A 21,762-nucleotide genomic window follows, 5' to 3' on the forward strand; every position below is an offset into this window, starting at 1 on the left:
GCATGTTTCTTTCTATTCCCACCCAGACTTACTATCACCCGCTCTAGTCTGACAGCGGCATGTTTCTTTCTATTCCCACCCAGATTTACTATCACCCGCTCTAGTCTGACAGCGGCATGTTTCTTTCTATTCCCACCCAGACTTACTATCACCCGCTCTAGTCTGACAGCGGCATGTTTCTTTCTATTCCCACCCAGACTTACTATCACCCGCTCTAGTCTGACAGCGGCATGTTTCTTTCTATTCCCACCCAGACTTACTATCACCCGCTCTAGTCTGACAGCGGCATGTTTCTTTCTATTCCCACCCAGACTTACTATCACCCGCTCTAGTCTGACAGCGGCATGTTTCTTTCTATTCCCACCCAGACTTACTATCACCCGCTCTAGTCTGACAGCGGCATGTTTCTTTCCCCTTCTCCCATTGTTAAGCTCATTATGCGCTGCCGCAGTGGGGAATGATGTGACTTCAAATCACTATCACCCTAGTACCATTGTTCCACCTGTCAGGGATTTCATATATTCAACAGATCCTGTATGAATTCCTCTCCCCCCCCCCTGCTCTCACTCTCTGTGTTTCTTCAACATCAGCATATTTCTAGTGCAGCGGTTCCCTGTCAAGATCACGGGCTTATGAGGGCCGATAAACGCAGCGCTGCGAGACACAAAGACAGAATACGGGGGAGCAGAGGGAATTACATATGCATATGGACCATGTTGATACTGTGGCCACAAGCATGGAAATATAGAGAGAAAAGAGGAAGAGTGCTGGAGAAGGGGGGGGGGGTACAACAGGACGCAGGTACAGTAGGTACATCGAGAGCGGAGCTCCAAATTTAATGACCCTTGAAGTCCGACAATAAAAACAACAGCATCAATCGTTTTGGCAGATCAAGATAAACCGAGAGAGGGAGGGGGAGAGGGAGAGGTAGAGAGAGGGAGGGGGAGAGGGAGAGGTAGAGAGAGGGAAGGGGAGAGGGAGAGGTAGAGAGAGGGAAGGGGAGAGGGAGAGGTAGGGAAGGGGAGAGGGAGAGGTAGAGAGAGGGAGGGGGAGAGGGAGAGGTAGAGAGAGGGAGGGGGAGAGGGAGAGGTAGAGAGAGGGAGGGGGAGAGGTAGAGAGAGGGAGGGGGAGAGGGAGAGGTAGAGAGAGGGAGGGGGAGAGGGAAAGGTAGAGAGAGGGAAGGGGAGAGGTAAAGGTAGAGAGAGGGAGGGGGAGAGGTAGAGAGAGGGAAGGGGAGAGGGAAAGGTAGAGAGAGGGAAGGGGAGAGGGAGAGGTAGAGAGAGGGAGGGGGAGAGGGAGAGGTAGAGAGAGGGAGGGGGAGAGGGAGAGGTAGAGAGAGGGAGGGGGAGAGGGAGAGGTAGAGAGAGGGAGGGGGAGAGGGAGGTAGAGAGAGGGAAGGGGAGAGGGAGGTAGAGAGAGGGAAGGGGAAAGGGAAAGGTAGAGAGAGGGAAGGGGAAAGGGAAAGGTAGAGAGAGGGGGGGGAGAGGGAGAGGTAGAGAGAGGGGGGAGAGGTAGAGGCTCTCTGCTCTCCTCAGATGTGACCAAACAGATAAAGATGAGGAGGAGAAAGGACGGAACACATATTAATAGTCTGCCTCCTCCCTGCAGTAACTCAGTAGAGAGAGAGAGAGAGATTGAATGAAAGTGAAAGAGAAGGTGAGTGAAAGAGAAGGTGAATGAAAGAGAAGGTGAATGAAAGAGAAGGTGAATGAAAGAGAAGGTGAATGAAAGAGAAGGTGAGTGAAAGAGAAGGTGAATGAAAGAGAAGGTGAATGAAAGAGAAGGTGAATGAAAGAGAAGGTGAATGAAAGAGAAGGTGAATGAAAGAGAAGGTGAATGAAAGAGAAGGTGAATGAAAGAGAAGGTGAGTGAAAGAGAAGGTGAATGAAAGAGAAGGTGAATGAAAGAGAAGGTGAATGAAAGAGAAGGTGAGTGAAAGAGAAGGTGAATGAAAGTGAAGGTGAATGAAAGAGAAGGTGAATGAAAGAGAAGGTGAATGAAAGAGAAGGTGAATGAAAGAGAAGGTGAGTGAAAGAGAAGGTGAATGAAAGAGAAGGTGAATGAAAGAGAAGGTGAGTGAAAGAGAAGGTGAATGAAAGTGAAGGTGAATGAAAGTGAAAGAGAAGGTGAATAAAAGAGAAGGTGAATGAAAGTGAAAGAGAGGGTGAATGAAAGTGAAAGAGAAGGTGAATGAAAGAGAAGGTGAATGAAAGTGAAAGAGAATAAAAGAGAGCAAAAGAGATGGAGGTGAATCCAGGTTAAAAATGACACTACAGTGGTGGATAAAGTGGGCCTAGTTTCTCTCTCTGGGTGGTAGTGATGTGCCGGGCCCTCTTACCCTCATCTTGGAGCAGGCGTCTTGTGTTGACTCTGTTCCTCTCAGCTCTTTCACCAGCATGGAGCCCAGGTACTGTCAGAGACATAAAGGTAAACAACGGTAGCATTCACATTCCATCCTAGAGCTTTTAGACAGACACATGAAGGATCATAGAATCATTCAATGTAAGATGGAAACTTAAATGATCAAATAACTAAACTCCCAAAAGTCTAATACTTCAATTTGGAAGAAAACAACAATAATCTGCTGATATGATGACTTCACTTGCTGTGTGTGTGTTGCAGCTAGCCAGCCAGTCACCTAATAACGCAGTGCTTTCTGAAGTGATTAAAACAACCTGGAAATCCCCAGAGGAGTGAAAACAGGGCTGGGGCGGGCAGGAAATGTGCAAAGTGGGGAGGTCAATAAGTGAGGACCTAGTTTGTGAGGACACAGACCCAATTTAATAAAGGTGGTGTTTATGGGGACAGTACTTACGGGGACATTAGGGCTAAAGGGATGTAATGGGTGTACGATTAACTGCTCAGCGCGCCCACTGTTGATTTGAGAGCTAAAAGCCCCAAAGAGGATTTTTTTATAGGATGTTCTGACACCCAAAGTGCAAACATTGATCGTTTTATACCTCGACCCCCTGACCCTAAATCATTTACCCTTCAGGATATGCTTTTGAAAAATGTCCCGGCAAAACGATCCACCTGATCTTACCCTTCGTCAAAAGATAACAATACATTGCATTAGCTTATTGGTAACACAACCACACCCTGATTTCTCTCCTATTTTAAGTGCAGTAGAATGAATGAGTCATTTCTTTATGGGAGGTAGGCTGGTGGTTGTAGTGGGGTTGTCTGGGCTGGTTACTGCTCTGTCTGGCTCTGTTGTTAATAATGCTACGGTATGAAGGGAGCGTCGTCTGTTCTCGTATAGAGAACACTGTAATAACGTTACAAACCTCCAAGAAGCCCCTGTCTCTGGGTGTGTGTGTGTGTGTGTGAGCGCATCAATGTGCACACATACAGTAAATCATGTTACAGTGTCAGGGTAGTGTCGTCTGAGGCTGAAAACATTACAGAGAACATAGTAATAACATTACAGAGTGAAAGCGCTACAGGGCTTTGGGGAACCAGTATTGACCGATTATACAGTTAGGATTATGTGTGTCATTCGAACCATGTAAGGATGACGTAAGAGCGCTGTCAAAAGAACATAATCTTAAGAGGACACAATGTGATAATGTTGGAGCAACATCTTAGCAGCGTTTCCCTTTAAGAGTACAAACAACAGTGCATTTTCTTGTTTCTCCTGTGTTAAAATTACATTAAACAACCATCACGCCCTAGAAATAGACAATGTAATCATGCTCGACATTAAACCCTAAAGTGGTGAAATTATGTTAGGGTATTGTCTGAGGTTTAATTTTGACAACATTGAAATAACGTTAGGACATTATCTGGTGTAATAAAGAAGGTATGTCAAATATAATGTGATGACATTTGGCGGTCTAAGAATGTTAATAAAGAAAGTATAATGACATCAGAGCTGGTCTATAATAAAGAAAGTATAATGACATCAGAGCTGGTCTATAATAAAGAAAGTATAATGACATCAGAGCTGGTCTATAATAAAGAAAGTATAATGACATCAGAGCTGGTCTATAATAAAGAAAGTATAATGACATCAGAGCTGGTCTATAATAAAGAAAGTATAATGACATCAGAGGTGGTCTATAACAAAGAAAGTATAATGACATCAGAGCTGGTCTATAATAAAGAAAGTATAATGACATCAGAGCTGGTCTATAATAAAGAAAGTATAATGACATCAGAGCTGGTCTATAAAAAAGAAAGTATAATGACATCAGAGCTGGTCTATAATAAAGAAAGTATAATGACATCAGAGTTGGTCTATAATAAAGAAAGTATTATGACATCAGAGCTGGTCTATAATAAAGAAAGTATAATGACATCAGAGCTGGTCTATAATAAAGAAAGTATAATGACATCAGAGCTGGTCTATAATAAAGAAAGTATAATGACATCAGAGCTGGTCTATAATAAAGAAAGTATAATGACATCAGAGCTGGTCTATAATAAAGAAAGTATAATGACAGAGCTGGTCTATAAAAAAGAAAGTATAATGACATCAGAGCTGGTCTATAATAAATCCTTAACTCTATCCTCTTCCTCTGTACACTGCTTACATCCTCAACTCTATCCTCTCCATCTCAGTGCTTAACGCTCCATGCTTTTTTAAATGTGTTTATTTTTCCCTCCCTCCCTCCCTCCCTCCCTCCCTCCCTCCCCCTCCTTTTCTTTCTCTCTCAGATTCTCCTCTATCTCACTTCGTGGGGCCATGTGGAGCTTCAGTCCTGTGAGAGTGGTTGCTTGGCACCGATTATTTTATTTATTTACACTTTCTCTCTCTCCCTTCCTTTCTCCCTCTCTCAACCCACACTACCTTATCCCTCACTCTCTCAACCCACACTACCTTACCCCCCCCTCTCTCAACCCACACTGCCTTATCCCCCCCTCTCTCAACCCATACTACCTTTCCCTCCCTCTCTCAACCCACATTACCTTTTCCCTCACTCTCTCACAAACTCTCTTGCTTACTCACACTCACTCACTGTTTCTCTCTCTCTTTCTCTCTAATCCTCTAGCCCCCTCATCTCCACAACAGCAGCTCTGAGCCAATCACTATGCACAACTGTGCAAGAGTCAATCACAATTCAACACGGCTGGCCCCGAGAGCCAATGGGAGCCTCCAGACTCCAAATGGGAGCCAATCATCTTCCCGGTGATTCATCAGCTGAAAGTGGGTAGTAATCAGTGTTACATGGTTGCTGGGGCTAAGCCAATCAAATGTACATGTGCTGTATCCTTGGTAACATGGCTGGTTTTATGTAATGGGAGGCTAAAATTACTGCAGCAGCATGAATAGCTTGGTGCAGTATTGATCGAAGGGTGAAACATGATTTTACTCCTGAATACCTCCAGTGTGTCGGTTAGGTAACACAAGTGCAGGTACTTTAAGTCAGAGGGCATAACATATGTCAGCTATAGGCCAGGGCTAGAGTAGATAGTAGGATTGTGGAGAGCTGTCAAAGAGTATTATGGAGTGTCAGTGTGTGTGTGTGTATGGGGGGGGGGGGGGGGGGGGGGGGGGGGGTCCCTGAAAGTGTCTTGGACCCCCTTGACAGACAGGGCATCTCTCCCACATTACTGTAGAACAGTATTATTCAAACCTTTTCAGCGGGGACCCCATTCTTTCCACCACAATTTCTGGTTGAATTTTCTTACCAATAATTTTTTTCCAACCCCACCCGAACCCAAATACGACACAACCTTAAAATCTGTACATTTTTACATCAACAAATAACCTTCACTATAGTTTCTTCTCTTATCAAAATGAAAATACATTTACTCAATAAAATTGTTATTTGTTTGTATTATCTTTCTGAAAAACGTATATTGTCCCATACAATAATCTGTACTCTAAATGTTTAGTTCCTTTTTATTGACCCCACTGATGTTCAGCTAGCGGGGTCGCGACCCCGACTTTGAATAGCGCTGCTGTAGAATATGATACGATGCTAATGTAGCGTTTTGCATGCATACACATTCACAAGCATATCATACATGCATGAAAAGCATACTAACACACACACACACACACACACACACACACACACACACACAGTATAATGTAGGGACGGGACTACTCACGTAAGCTTCATAGTCACACGACTGGAAGATGAGTTTCTCAGGGTGGTGCTGCCAGTACTGCACTGGAGTGGACGAGGTGGCCTCGTTGGGAGGACGCAACGTGATTGGCTCGCACCATTCGCCTTGCTGTAACAACAGCCAATGGCAAGAAGATCAGACACAGGCCACGGATGAGGAATCACAGCCGATTACAAGGAAAAGGATTGGGCACAAACTTAAGTCAAGCATATTCTGAGCTGATATATCTAGTCTGTCAGATATGTGCTGCCGTTTGCTCCTAACCACATGGCACTTCTATGATGTAACAGGTTCTATCCAGACTGACTGAACATGAAAAGCTTAACAACAACGCTTCAACAACGCTTCAACAACATTTTGAGACCTCACTGTGTTTCTATGGATCATCCTCTCCTAATGCTAAGTGCGTTTTAACAGTCTTAGAAGGGTCATATTTAAATGGCTTTTCATACTGTTTAATTCCCCTAGCTAGTGCTATGATGCTCACACCTCCCCTGGCACTGTGTGGAAAATCCCGTCCTTCTTTCTTTCATCCTTTTCAACAGAAACAGGAAATGGATATATATTTAGCTTCAGTACTTTTCCCTTAGCCAATATGTTCTAAGTCAAATGGAAACGATCATGAGTAAATGGATTTGTATTATCAACAAATATAATGTACATTTATATCACATACATTGACAGTTGACTGTTTGACTGTTCGTCACGTACATTGACATTGTCACGTACATTGGCAACAACAGTATTTGATGCACACTAGCATCACAGACAACTTACAGTATCATTTCTTGCAGAAGGTCTTTCTCCAACATCATGAGACTGATAAATAAATAGAAATAAGATCCAGGATCAGGACAACAAGAAGTTGGTTGATAACATAGAGCTGGATAGAGGGTGCACTTGCCACAAAGCCTGTTTTAGCATGGGCAGCGCCATTGCAGACTTTCATCAATGGAGATAGCCCTCAATGGTGCTGCCCATGCTGTCTTAGAAACCATTATGGCAAATATGCAAAGATGTGGCCTCTATCCAACTCTATGGTTTTTAATAATCAAGCAGACGATAATCACACAGGCAATGTTCACAACAAGGCTTGAGTGTGAGGAAATCCTCCCGACACAGTTTTATAATCAAAGTCCCATGACACTACTATACGGGAGTGCTTGTTTGTTTGTGTGTCACATCCATCTGCGTCTTAATGAGATACTCTGGAGGTGAGGTAATCAGGGATAATGACATCGGGGTAAATAGCTGCAGGGTGAGCCCTAGAGGAGGATCAGAACAGGTAATCTACTCCAAGACACTGGGCTAATCAAACTGATCTAAATGACAGAGATAGATAGAGAGAGGGGGGGGGGCAGAGAGAGAGAGGAGGGAGGGAGGGAGAGAAATAGAGATGGGGGGGACAGAGAGAGGGGGAGAGAGGGAGAGAAAGAGGGGGGGAGAGAGAGGGGGGGAGAGAGGGAGAGAAAGAGGGGGAAGAGACAAAGATAGAGACACAATTGGCAAAACACAATTATATAAAGACCAGAAAGAGCACAGAGAGAGAGAGAGAGAGAGAGACTCATTATCCCTGTAATGGGGCCCAGGGCATGATCTCTGACTGCCTCAGTAGCAATGGGGGAGTAGGGCATGATCTCTGACTGCCTCAGTAGCAATGGGGGAGTAGTGCATGATCTCTGACTGCCTCAGTAGCAATGGGGGAGTAGGGCATGATCTCTGACTGCCTCAGTAGCAATGGGGGGAGTGGGGCATGATCTCTGACTGCCTCAGTAGCAATGGGGGGAGTGGGGCATGAGGGGGAGTAGGGCATGATCTCTGACTGCCTCAGTAGCAATGGGGGGAGTGGGGCATGAGGGGTAGTAGGGCATGATCTCTGACAGCCTCTGTAGAAATGGGGGGCACAGGGCATGATCTCTGACTGCCTCAGTAGCAATGGGGGGAGTAGGTCATGATCTCTGACTGCCTCAGTGGAAATGGGGAGTGGGCAAGGCATGAACTCTGACTGCCTCAGTAGCAATGGGGGGGAACAGAGCATGATCTCTGACTGCCTCAGTGGCAATTGGGGGGGAGGGGGGGCAGGGCAGAATCTCTGACTGCCTCAGTGGCAATGAGAGGGAGTGGGGCATGATCTCTGACTGCCTCAGTAGCAATGGGGGGAGTGGGGCATGATCTCTGACTGCCTCAGTAGCAATGGGGGAGTAGGGCATGATCTCTGACTGCCTCAGTAGTAACGGGGAGGGAGCAGGGCCTGATCTCTGACTGCCTCATTAGTAAGGCGTGGGGGTAGGGCATGATCTCTGACTGCTTCAGTAGCAATGGGGAGGGAGCAGGGCATGATCTCTGTACTGCCTCAGTAGTAATGGGGAGGGAGCAGGGCATGATCTCTGACTGCCTCAGTAGTAATGGGGAGGGAGCAGGGCATGATCTCTGACTGCCTCAGTAGTAATGGAGAGGGAGCAGGGCATGATCTCTGACTGCCTCAGTAGTAATGGGGAGGGAGCAGGGCATGATCTCGGACTGCCTCAGTGGCAATGGGGAGGGAGCAGGGCATGATCTCGGACTGCCTCAGTGGCAATGGGCGGAGATGCAATGTGGAGGGAAAAGGGGGAGAAAGGGAGAGATGAAGGAAAGAGTGGAAAGTAAAATAGAGAGAGAGAGTATGTGAGAGTGAGAGGAATAGAGAAGTCTCCATAATGATCTCCTCCACACGACCTTGCTGACTCACTGCACTCACCTGAGTGCTGCTCTAAAGAGGCCAATGTTGTGAGTCGTGACACAAACGCACTTCAAGGAGTCAGTCGTTTATAAACACAAGAGTGTGTCTGGTGCGACAAGCTCTGTGAATCACACACACTCTCACACACACTCCGGATGGACCCTAATCGGGGTAGATCAAAGGAACGCTTAAGAGAAGCTGCTCTCCCAGATGCCTCTGACTCGCCGACCGTGCTTTCATAGGTTGGTGGAGAGGTTCAATAGGAGGATCATGGATTTTGGTAGAGGTTACCATACTGTACCATGCATGCTAATATTCAGTACATTCGGAAGGTATTCAGATCCCTCGACTTTCCACATTTTGTTACGTTACAGCCTTATTCTAAAAATGATTACATTGTTTTTTTCTCCATATCAATCTACACACAGTACCCCATAATGACAAAGCAAAAACAGGTTTTTAGAAATGTTTGCACGTGTATTAAAAATAAAAACTGAAATATCACATTTACATAAGTATTCAGACCCTTTGTACTTTGTTGAAGCACCTTGGCAGCGATTATAGCCTCAAGTCTTCTTGAGTATGACGCTACAAGCTTGGCACACCTGTATTTGGGGAGTTTCTCCCATTCTTCTCTGCAGATCCTCTCAAGCTCTATCAGGTTGGATGGGGAGCGACGCTGCACAGCAATTTTCAGGTCTCTCCAGAGATGTTCGATCGGGTTCAAGTCCAGGCTCTGGCTGGGCCACTCAAGTTCATTCAGAGACTTGTCCCGAAGCCACTCCTGCGTTGTCTTGGCTGTGTGCTTAGGGTCGTTGCCCTGTTGGAAGGTGAACCTTCACCCCAGTCTGAGGTCCTGAGCGCTCTGGTGCAGGTTTTCAAGGATCTCTCTGTACTTTGCTCTGTTCATCTTTGCCTCGATCCTGACTAGTCTCCCAAACCCTGCCGCTGAAAAACATCCACACAGTGCGATGCTGCCATCACCATGCTTCACCGTAGGGAATGTGTCAGGTTTCCTCCAGACGTGACACTTGGCAGTCAGGCCAAAGAGTTCGATCTTGGTTTCATCAGACCAGAGAAGCTTGTTTATCATGGTTTGAGAGTCTTTAAGTGCCTTTTGGTAAACTCCAAGCGGGCTGTCGTGCCTTTTATGAGGAGTGGCTTCCATCTGGCCACTCTACCTTAAAGGCCTGATTGGAGGAGTGCTGCAGAAATGGTTGTCCTTCTGGAAGGTTCTCCCATCTTCACAAAGGAACTCTGTAGCTCAGTCAGAGTGACCATCGCGTTCTTGGTCACCTCCCTGACCAAGGCCCTTCTCCCCCGATTGCTCAGTTTGACCGAGCGGCCAGCTCTAGGAAGAGTCTTGGTGGTTCCAAACTTCTTCTATTTAAGAATGATGGAGGCCACTGTGTTCTTGCGGACCATCAATGCTGCAGAAATGTTTTGGTACCCTTCCCCAGATCTGTGCTTCGACACAATCCTGTCTCGGAGCTCTACGGACAATTCCTTCGACCTCATGGCTTGGTTTTTGCTCTGACATGTCAACTGTGGGACCTTATATAGACAGGTGTGTGCCTTTCCAAATCATGTCCAATCAATTGAATTTACCACAGGTGGACTCCAATCAAGTTGTAGAAACATCTCAAGGATGATCAATGGAAACAGGGTGTACCTGAGCTCAATTTAGAGTCTCATAGCAAAGGGTCTGAATAATTATGTAAATAAGGTATTTATGTTTTTTAATTTAATAAATAAATAAATTATGAAACATTATTAGAAACCTGTTTTCGCTCTGTCATTATGGGGTATTGTGTGTAAAGTGATGAGGAAAAATTGTTATTTAATCAATTTTAGAATGAGGCTGTAATGTAACAAAATGTGGAAAAAGTATGTAAGTTAAATAGCATGCTAATACAGGATGGTAGAGCAGTTATGGTACGGTGTAGGGCAGGATTCCCCAATAGGCAGTCCGAGGGCCAAATATATATATATGTATTAAAAAAAAAAAATGTTGTTGTACATAAAACAAATTAGCTGAAAGTGATTTTAATTTGTTCCCAAGTACAGTAGTTTCCACGTATAAATAGAGGCATATGTGATCTTATCCCAAAGTAATCAAGGTTTGAAATGATTCTATTTTTATCTAATAATATATCTGTTTGGGATTCTTGCGGTCAATTTGCAGTGTACAAATTATTTATAACAGTGTTCTGCCCCCCAACCATCCGAGAGGATGAATGATATGTCATATTATATTAATCATCACAATTTCGTAGTTTGGTAGAGAGGTCAAATAGGGACGCACAGGAAAATAATTGTGAGAGGCTGCTGTCTATTCCTCTCCCTATCTTCCCTTCCCTCCCTCCCTTCCTCCCCCCCCCCCCCCTCTCACCATGCTGACTTGGGCCATCTGCCGCTCCAGTTTGGAGCGAGGCATCTCCTCTAAGTAGTTGTCGTTGGAGCGCTGGCGGCGCCGTGCGTCCGCCTGCATGATGAGGTGCTGCACGTCCAACGAGCCCCCTGGGACACCCGTCGTGGTGTACGCAGCCTGGCCCGGAAGGATCTGGGGAGGGGTGTTGCAGCCACCGGGCTCCTGGGAGGATGGATGGACAGAGGGGAGGGGTTATTAAATTGTGGTGAAGTGTGCCATGTGATGCTTTTGATGCTCCATGATAGGCTGTATCTAGAAAAGGAGAGGTCAAATGTCAAGACTGCCACTACTGGCTACTCCCATCGTGGACATGCCTCCAGGTGGGGGGGCCCAAATTAGGGCGAGACAATAATGGTATAATGATTCCACTACATGATGATTGCCTAGCTTACCTTTTACATCATTATTTTCACTAGCATACCTCTTAAAATGAAGCTACTGTGTTGAGCATGCATTCTAAGTGGTGTCTAGTGGAATGCTTTTGGAACATGATAATATGCTATGCTGAATAAACCTTCAACCACCTCTCTGTTTGCTAGCCTTGCTCTGGACAGCAGACTAGATTTGCAGTGGAGACACTGCCCAGCACCTCTGTCTGGACCGATTTGTTAAATGGAATGAAAGCAGGCGTCTGGGCCTTGAGAGGCTGCAGAACAGCAGCCACATCCTGGCTGCCGGATCAAATTGAGTCCCAGGAGGTGAAGCATTTCCCAGGCCTTTGTAAGTTGAACATTAGACCCATATGCACTGGGGAATGGAATCCAGCATCTTGTAATTAGTATCCAGGACCGGCAGGGAGAGGGGAAACAGCGGTCTATTGTGGTCCTGGCGGCATCCATTTTGTGTCTGCCGGGAGACTTGTGAAGGCTAACAACAGCAGTGGAGATATTTCCCCTAAGCTCACTGAACCTCTCTGCAGTATCTAGGACTACTACCATCTGGGAGGGAAGAGAGAGAGAGGACACACACACACACACACACACACACACACACACACACTGACCCGTAGGGAGATGGCCCGTGGAGGTTTCTGTGGAGGGTCTTGGTGAAGCCTGTCTCCCAGCGAGGCCAGAATTCTCTTCCTGTGTCCTATCAGACTGACCTTCAACACCTAGGGAGGAAGAGAGACACAGGTCAACAACCTATCAACTAGAGGTTGACCGATTAATCGGAATGGCCGATTAATTAGGGACGATTTCAAGTTTTCATAACAATCGGTAATCGGTATTTTTGGACACCAATTTGGCCGATTTTTTTTTACACCTTTATTTAACTAGGCAAGTCAGTTAAGAACAAATTCTTATTTACAATGACGGCCTAGGAATGGTGGGTTAACTGCCTTGTTCAGGGGCAGAACGACAGATTTTTACCTTGTCAGCTCGGGGATTCAATCTTGCGGTTAACTAGTCCAACGCTCTAACCACCTGATTACATTGCACTCCACGAGGAGCCTGCCTGTTACGTGAATGCAGTTTGAAGCCAAGGTAAGTTGCTAGCTAGCATTAAACTTATCTTATAAAAAACAATCAATCATAACCACTAGTTAACTACACATGGTTGATGATGTTACTAGTTTATCTAGCGTGTCCTGCGTTGCATATAATCGATGCGGTGGCATTGGCAAAAAAGGACTCTCGTTGCTCCAACGTGTACCTAACCATAAACATCTATGCCTTTCTTAAAATCAATACACAAGTATATATTTTTAAACCTGCATATTTAGTTAATATTGCATGCTAACATGAATTTCTTTTAACTTGGAAAAATGGTGTCACTTCTCTTGCAACAGAGTCAGGGTATATGCAGCAGTTTGGTCCGCCTGGCTGGTTGCGAACTGTGTGAAGACTATTTCTTCCTAACAAAGACAGCCAACTTCGCCAAACGGGGGATTATTCAACAAAAGTGCATTTGGGAAAAAGCACAATTGTTGCACGACTGTACCTAACCATAAACATCAATGCCTTTCTTAAAATCAATACACAGAAGTATATATTTTTAAACCTGCATATTTAGCTAAAATAAATCCAGGTTAGCAAGCAATATTAACCAGATGAAATTGTGTCACTTTTCTTGCGTTCATTGCATGCAGAGTCAGGGTATATGCAACAGTTTGGGCAGCCTGGCTTGTTGTGAACTAATTTGCCAGAATTTTACGTAATTATGACATAACATTGAAGATTGTGCAATGTAACAGGAATATTTAGACTTATGGATGCCACCCGTTAGATAAAATACGGAACGGTTCCGTATTTCACTGAAAGAATAAATGTTTTGTTTTCGAGATGATAGTTTCCGGATTCGACCATATTAATGACCTAAGGCTCGTATTTCTGTGTGTTATTATGTTATAATTAAGTCTATGATTTGATAGAGCAGTCTGACTGAGTGATGATAGATAGCAGCAGGCTCGTAAGCATTCATTCAAACAGCAAACAGCATTGCGCTGTTTATGACTTCAAGCCTATCAACTCACTCGCTTTTTTGACTTGGACTGGTTGTTCCCCTTGCTCTGCAAGGGCCGCTGCTTTTGTGGAGTGATGGGTAACGATGCTTCGAGGGTGGCTGTTGTCGAAGTGTTCCTGGTTAGAGCCCAGGTAGGAGCGAGGAGAGGGACGGAAGCTATACTGATACACTGGCAATACTAAAGTGCCTATAAGGACATCCAATAGTCAAAGGTATAAGAAATACGAATCGTATAGAGAGAAATAGTCCTATAATTCCTATAATAACTACAACCTAAAACTTCTTACCTTGGAATATTGAAGACTCATGTTAAAAGGAACCACCAGCTTTCATATGTTCTCATGTTCTGAGCAAGGAACTTAAACGTTAGCTTTCTTACATGGCACATATTGCACTTTTACTTTCTTCTCCAACACTTTGTTTTTGCATTATTTAAACCAAATTGAACATGTTTCATTATTTATTTGAGGCTAAATTGATTTTATTGATGGATGTATTATATTAAGTTAAAATAAGTGTTCATTCAGTATTGTTGTAATTGTCATTATTACAAATATATATATATATTTTTTTTTAATCGGTATCGGTGTCACACCCAGGTCAAAGTATTTTGTGTTTCTTTATTTATTTGGTCAGGCCAGGGTGTGGCATGGGTTTTTGTATGTGGTGTGTATTTATGGGGATTGTAGCTAGTGGGGTGTTCTAGCTAAGTCTATGGCTGTCTGAAGTGGTTCTCAATCAGAGGCAGGTGTTTATCGTTGTCTCTGATTGGGAACCATATTTAGGCAGCCATATTCTTTGAGTTTGTCGTGGGTGATTGTCCTTAGTGTCCTTATGTCCTTAGTGTCATTGTTCTGTGTTAGATTACACAAGTATAGGCTGTTTCGGTTTTCGTTAAGTTTATTGTTTTGGTAGTGTTTGTGTTTAGTGTGTTACTTCATTAAACATGGATTGCAATAGACACGCCGCATTTTGGTCCGACTCTCCTTCTCATATAGAAAACCGTTACAGAATCACCCACCACCAACGGACCAAGCAGCGTGTCAACAGGCAGGAACAGCCCAAAGCGGAGTACAATATGGACTATACTTCTTGGGAGGAGATAGACAGGTGGGCGGTCGACCCAGGGAGAGTGCCGGAGCCCGCCTGGGATTCGATGGAGCAGTGCGCGGAAGGATATAGGAGAATGGAGTTTGCGAAGCAAGCAAGGCGGCGCGGACGGAGGCCCCATAGTCAGCCCCAAAAATTTCTTGGGGGGGGGCTCAGGGAGAGTGTGGCAGAGTCAGGAGCCAGACCTGAGCCAACTCTCCCTGTTTATCGTGAGGAGCCAAGGAGGAGACCAGAACCAGAGCCGGTGTTGGAGGTGAGCGAAACAGAGACTGTGAAGGAGTTAATGGCGAAATTGGAGGAGAGAGAAATGAGGGAGTTGCTGTGTTGGTGTTTTAAACATGGAATTCGCCCGACGGAGCGTGTCGGGGATTTGATGGCACCTGGGTCAGCGCTCCATACTCGTCCTGAGGTGCGTGTTAGTTGGCTGGTGAAGATGGTGCCAGTCTCACGTACCAGGCCTCCTGTGCACCTCCCTAGCCTTGCACGTCCTGTGCCAGCACCGCTCTCAAGATCTCCAGTGCGCCTGCACGGTCCGGTTTTTCCAGTACCACCTCCACACCCCAGCCCTCCGGTAGCAGCTCCCCGCACCAGGCTTCCTGTGCGTGTCCTCGGCCCAGTACCACCAGTGCCAGCACCACGCATCAGGCCTACAGTGCGCCTCGCCTGTCCAGCGCTGTCGGAGCCCTCCTCTCCAGCGCTGTCGGAGTCTCCCGCCTGTTTAGCGCTGTTAGAGCCTTCCTTCTCTACAGCGCTGCCGGAGTCTCCCGCCTGTTCAGAACTGCCAGTTAGCATAGAGCTGCCAGTTAGCATAGAGCTGCCAGTTAGCAAGGAGCTGTCAGTCTGCAAGGAGCTGCCAGTCTGCATAGAGCTGCCAGTCTGCAAGGAGCTGCCAGTCTGCAAGGAGCCGCCAGAGCTGCCTGTCTGCAGGATGCCGCCAAAGCTGCCAGTCTGCAAGGAGCCGCCAGAGCTGCCAGTCTGCAAGGAGCCGCCAGAGCTGCCAGTCAGTATGGAGCAGCCAGGGCCGCCAGTCAGCATGGAGCAGCCAGGGCCGCCAGTCAGCATGGAGCAGCCAGGGCCGCCAGTCAGCATGGAGCAGCCAGGGCCGCCAGTCAGCATGGAGCAGCCAGTCAGCATGGAGCAGCCAGTCAGCATGGAGCAGCCAGAGCAGCCAGTCAGCATGGAGCAGCCAGAGCTGCCAGTCAGCATGGAGCAGCCAGTCAGCATGGAGCAGCCAGAGCTGCCAGTCAGCATGGAGCAGCCAGTCAGCATGGAGAAGCCAGAGCTGCCAGTCGACCAGACTCTCCCAGATCTGCCAGTCGACCAGACTCTTCCAGATCTGCCAGTCGACCAGACTCTTCCAGATCTGCCAGTCGACCAGACTCTTCCAGATCTGCCAGTCGACCAGACTCTTCCAGATCTGCCAGTCGACCAGACTCTTCCAGATCTGCCAGTCGACCAGACTCTTCCAGATCTGCCAGTCGACCAGACTCTTCCAGATCTGCCAGTCGACCAGACTCTTCCAGATCTGCCAGTCGACCAGACTCTTCCAGATCTGCCAGTCAGCCAGGATCTGCCAGTCAGCCAGGATCTGCCGAAACCACCAGCCAGCCTGGATCTGGTAGATTCTTCAACCTGCCTGAGCTTCCTCTCACTCCTGAGCTTCCTCTCACTCCTGAGCTTCCCCTCAGTCCCGAGCTGCCTCAGTCCCGAGCTGCCCCTCAGTCCCGATCTGCTCCTCAGTCCAGTGGGGTTCTGGGTGAGGACTACTAGGCCATGGTCGGCGGCGAGGGTGGACTATCCAGGGACGCGAGGAGAAGGGACTAAGACATTGATTGAGTGGGGTCCACGTCCCGCGCCGGAGCCGCCACCATGGACAGACGCCCACCCGGACCCTCCCTATTGTTTTGAGGTGCGTTCGGGAGTCCGCACCTTAGGGGGGGGGTTCTGTCACACCCTGGTCAAAGTATTTTGTGTTTCTTTATTTATTTGGTCAGGCCAGGGTGTGGCATGGGTTTTTGTATGTGGTGTGTATTTATGGGGATTGTAGCTAGTGGGGTGTTCTAGCTAAGTCTATGGCTGTCTGAAGTGGTTCTCAATCAGAGGCAGGTGTTTATCGTTGTCTCTGATTGGGAACCATATTTAGGCAGCCATATTCTTTGAGTTTGTCGTGGGTGATTGTCCTTAGTGTCCTTATGTCCTTAGTGTCATTGTTCTGTGTTAGATTACACAAGTATAGGCTGTTTCGGTTTTCGTTAAGTTTATTGTTTTGGTAGTGTTTGTGTTTAGTGTGTTACTTCATTAAACATGGATTGCAATAGACACGCCGCATTTTGGTCCGACTCTCCTTCTCATATAGAAAACCGTTACAATCGGCTTTTTTTGGTCCTCCAATAATCGGTATCGGTATTGAAAAATCATAATCGGTCGACCTCTACTATCAGCACAACTGTTAGAACACAATTATTAACATGTATTTAACATGGAATCAACGTGAACTAAGCATGTAATAAGCCTCCACTGAAGTAAAACCCAGTTATGAGAGTGTTGGATTCAAATCCTACCTCTATTGGTAGTGAGGCACTCTGGAATAATACAAAGGCCTCGATAATAACCTGACAACATCACATTTATAACAATGGTGATATGGTGACATCAAATGTGACTGCCTGAGGTAAAAACACATGTTGTAATCAGAGGAGGCTGGTGGGAGGAGCTATACGAGGACGGGCTCATCATAATGGCCGGAATGGAATAAATGGAACGGGGTCAAACATGTGGTTTCTATATATTTGATGTGTTTGATACTGTTCCATTGATTCCATTCCAGCTATTACATTGAGCCCGTCCTCCTATAGCTCCTCCCACCAGCCTCCACTGGTTGTAATAAGCAAAACATATGAGTGTTTCTATTAAACATTAATATATTCAAATAACCGGGCTTTCAAAGAAGGAACGATGAGTCATAATGGTAAAAACACAGAGCAGACCATATGTAACATCATTACTAGAATTATTATCACATAAAGGCACCAGCCTGGTCCACCGTTACAAGGTAATTAAGTTTGCAGTGAAACACACACACTTTTTAGTTTGGTTTGTCCTTCCTGGCACATTCTGCAGGGGGTTTAAAGGGCTGCCAAAAGACTGGTTCCAACACCCTAGATTTGGGTGTGAGTGTGGCTCATACAATGTCTTGGCAGTAAGCTCTTCTCCCAAAAGGCAGTGGATGTAAGTGCGGGTGCGGGTGTGATGTGCATCAATGAAGGATGTGTGTGTGGATAAGAGGACAGAGGAGGGAGGATGTAGGTGTGTGTTCCAGCTAGAGAGTTGGTAATTATAGTGAGTCTGAGACCTAGCAGCGAGCCTAATGACTCTCCCTATGCTACCTCCACTACCTAACACACACACACACACACGTTATTGATTCCTTCCTCTCCAGCCCTCACTCACCAATTACTGGCCCGCATCTGTTACCACACACACTTAAGAGCAACCAAAAGATAAATCTAAATAAACTCTAATTATTAATTTCCCAATCCAGAAACAAGAAGAACATGTATTTTCCTATACAGGAAACCCAAATTACGGATTTGATTGAATAGATACTGTATCTCATAATTATGGCCACCTGGCCATATGAAAATCACCACGTTGTGGTGATGATCCAAGATGGCGTAGCAGTCAGACGTTTTTTGTCTTTGTCTCGTCCCATGTATATATCTTTTTATACATTTTTCTTCGCATTCAATTTAATTCAAAATTCTCTCCTGCAACCCACCTCACCCAATGTGGTGTGGATCTGTTTTTTTCTAAAGTATTTCTATTTACCTCCGAACTGGAATACCTCAACTGAAGCTAGCTAGCTACCTAGCTACCAGCTATCAGTCAGCTAACCTTTAGCTCAGAAAGCTCTCGCCAGTTCGTAAAACGCGCTTCAAACCAGAGCATACCGGACCTATTTTTCTCTCTTTATCCCCGGATTCCTATCGCAAACTCTGAACCCTTTCATCTGGATCATGGCAGCTAGCTAACCACAACCCGGGTTGACTACACCTGGCTAATCGTTTCCATCCCGGAGCAAGCACCAACTAGCCTGGGGCTAGCCCAAGCTAGACCCATCTCCCGGCTAGGGCTCCTGGGCTACTCCTGAAGCCCACTCCTCAGCTACAATATCTGGACCCCTTCTACTGCCGGTACGGGGCACGGAACCCCGCCGATCCTTCACGACTGGAATACCGACATAATCTGCCCGAGGATCCCAACAGGCCCCTCAGGCGCGACGTCCCCTGAAGGCCCATTCTGCTAACCGCGGCCTGCTAGCTATCTATAGCATATTTGACTGTTAGCTGATCCACCGGCCAGTTTCTTAGACCACTACCCATTTTGCCAATTGGACTTGGACCCCTCTGCTACTTGGAACTCTACTAATTCCACGACTGGTCTATCGACGTCATCGCACGAGGAGGCAAAAACAGACTTTTCCCCCATCGCGACATCCCTCAAAGGCCCTTATGCTAGCTTGCTAGCCCCGGCCTGCTAACTGCTATCTTTCTAGCCCCGGCCTGCTAACTATCTGAATCGCCGTGTCCCCAGCCAACCCAACCACTCACTGGACCCATACGATCACTTGGCTACGCATGCCTCTCCCTAATATCAATATGCCTTGTCCATTACTGTCCTGGTTAGTGATTACTGTCTTATTTCACTGTAAAGCCTATAGCCCTGCTCAATATGCCTTAACCAAACATGTTGTCCCACGTCTTACATCTGCAATGACATCACTTAGTTTAAAAGTCTTTAGAGAATATCGCTCTCTTCATTACTCAATGCCTAGGTCTACCTCCAATGTATTCTCCTCCCACCATACCTTTGTCTGTACATTATGCCTTGAATCTATGCTATCGTGCCCAGAAACCTACTCCCTTTATTCTCTGTTTCGAACGTGCTAGACGGACAGTTCTTATAGCCTTCAGCCGTACCCTCATCCTTCTTCTCCTCTGTTCCTCTGGTGATGTAGAGGTTAATCCAGGACCTGCAGTGCCTAGCTCCACTCCTACTCCCCAGGAGCTCTCTTTTGATGACTTCCGTAACGTAAAAGCCTTGGTTTCATGCATGTTAACATTAGAAGCCTCCTCCCTAAGTTTGCTTTATTCACTGCTTTAGCACACTCTGCCGTCCCGGATGTCTTAGCCGTGTCTGAATCCTGGCTTAGGAAAACCACCAAAAACACAGACATTTCCATTTCCAGTTCTGTCTTACTATCCAGGTCTGTACCAATACAATTCGAGCTTCTACCTCTAAAAATTCACCTTTCCAGAAACAAGTCTCTCACCGTTGCCGCTTGCTATAGACCACCCTCTGCCCCCAGCTGTGCCCTGGACACCATATGTGAACTGATTGCCCCCATCTATCTTCTGAGCTCGTGCTGCTAGGTGACCTACACTGGGACATGCTTAACACCCCGGCCATCCTACAGTCTAAGCTTGATGCCCTCAATCTCACACAAATTATCATTGAACCTACCAGGTACAACCCCAAATCTGTAAACAAGGGCACCCTCATAGATATCATCCTAACTAACTTACCCTCCAAATACACCTCTGCTGTTTTCAACCAAGATCTCAGCGACCGTAATGGGTCTGCAGTCAAACAACCACCCCTCATCACTGTCAAACGCACGCTAAAACACTTCTGCGAACAGGCCTTTCTAATTGAAATGGCTGGGGTATCCTGGAATGACATTGACCTCATTCCGTCAGTAGAGGATGCCTGCTTATTCTTTAAAAGTGCCTTCCTCACCATTTTAAATAAGCATGCTCCATTCAAAAAATGTAGAACTAGGAATAGATATATCCCTTGGTTCACTCCAGACCTGTCTGCCCTTGACCAGCACAAAAACATCCTGTGGCGTTCTGCATTAGAAATGCAACTTTCAGGGAAGTTAGGAACCAATATACACACGCAGTTAGGAAAGCTAAGGCAAGCTTTTTCAAACAGAAATTTGCATCCTGTAGTACAAACTCAAAAACATTCTGTCACACTGTAAAGTCCATGGAGAATAAGAGCACCTTCTCCCAGCTGCCTAGTGCACTGAGGCTAGGAAACACTGTCACCACAGATAAATCCACTATAATTAAGAAATTCAGTAAGCATTCTTCTACAGCTGGCCATGCTTTCCACCTAGCTACCCCTACCCCGGTCAACAGCCGTGCGCTCCCCACAGTAACTCGCCCAAATCTCCCCCACTTCTCCTTCACCCAAATCCAGATAGCTGATGTTGTGAAAGAGCTGCAAAATCTGGACCCCTTCCAATCAGCCGGGCTAGACAATCTGGACCCTCTCTAAAATTATCTGCCGAAATTATTGCAACCCCTATTACTAGCCTGTTCAACCTCTCTTTCGTATCGTCTAAGATTCCCATAGATTAGAAAGCTGCCGTGGTCATCCCCCTCTTCAAATGGGGAGACACTCTAAACCCAAACTGCTACAGACCTATATCTATTCTACCCTGCCTTTCTAAGGTCTTTGAAAGCCAAGTTAACAAACAGATTACCGACAATTTCGAATCTCACCGTACCTTCTCCGCTATGCAATCTGGTTTCAGAGCTGGTCATGGGTGCACCTCAGCCATGCTCAAGGTCCTAAACGATATCATAACCGCCATCGATAAGAGACATTACTGTGCAGCCATATTCATCGACCTGGCTAAGGCTTTCGACTGCGTCAATCACAACATTCTTATTGGCAGACTCAACAGCCTTGGTTTCTCAAATGATTGTCTCGCTTGGTTCACCAGCTACTTCTCAGATAGAGTTCAGTATGTCAAATCGGAGGGCCTGTTGTCCGGACCTCTGGCAGTCTATGTGGGTGCCACAGGGTTCAACTCTCGGGCCAACTCTCTTCTCTGTATACATCAATGATGTCGCTCTCGCTGCTGGTGATTCTTTGATCCACCTCTACG

The 21,762-nt window shown here is 46.2% G+C and overlaps 1 protein-coding gene across 12 annotated transcripts in view; it reads right to left on the reverse strand.

The window, feature by feature from the left end:
- The window catches only part of LOC110501015 (ankyrin repeat and sterile alpha motif domain-containing protein 1B), a 316,301-nt gene that overhangs the window by 26,251 nt on the left and 268,288 nt on the right, over nucleotides 1–21,762 (reverse strand). For 6 of the 12 annotated variants that reach the window (XR_016490134.1, XR_016490135.1, XM_090213688.1 and 3 more), the window contains exons 21-25: nucleotides 12,232–12,339; nucleotides 11,190–11,390; nucleotides 6,856–6,897; nucleotides 6,061–6,186; nucleotides 2,339–2,410 (exon numbers count right to left, since the gene is read on the reverse strand). Coding sequence is in view for 8 of the 12 variants with exons in the window: in XM_090213688.1 (XP_090069814.1) it covers nucleotides 2,339–2,410; nucleotides 6,061–6,186; nucleotides 6,856–6,897; nucleotides 11,190–11,390; nucleotides 12,232–12,339 (549 nt within the window). In the remaining 4 variants the exon portion in view is untranslated. The remainder of the gene's footprint in view (nucleotides 1–2,338; nucleotides 2,411–6,060; nucleotides 6,187–6,855; nucleotides 6,898–11,189; nucleotides 11,391–12,231; nucleotides 12,340–21,762) is intronic. The other 6 variants (XR_016490136.1, XR_016490137.1, XM_090213690.1 and 3 more) reach the window with 1 other exon arrangement.

This window comes from Oncorhynchus mykiss, chromosome 21 (genome assembly GCF_057628025.1).
Source record: "Oncorhynchus mykiss isolate SJ-2025 chromosome 21, ASM5762802v1, whole genome shotgun sequence".
In the NCBI taxonomy this organism is placed as follows: Eukaryota; Metazoa; Chordata; class Actinopteri; order Salmoniformes; family Salmonidae; genus Oncorhynchus; species Oncorhynchus mykiss.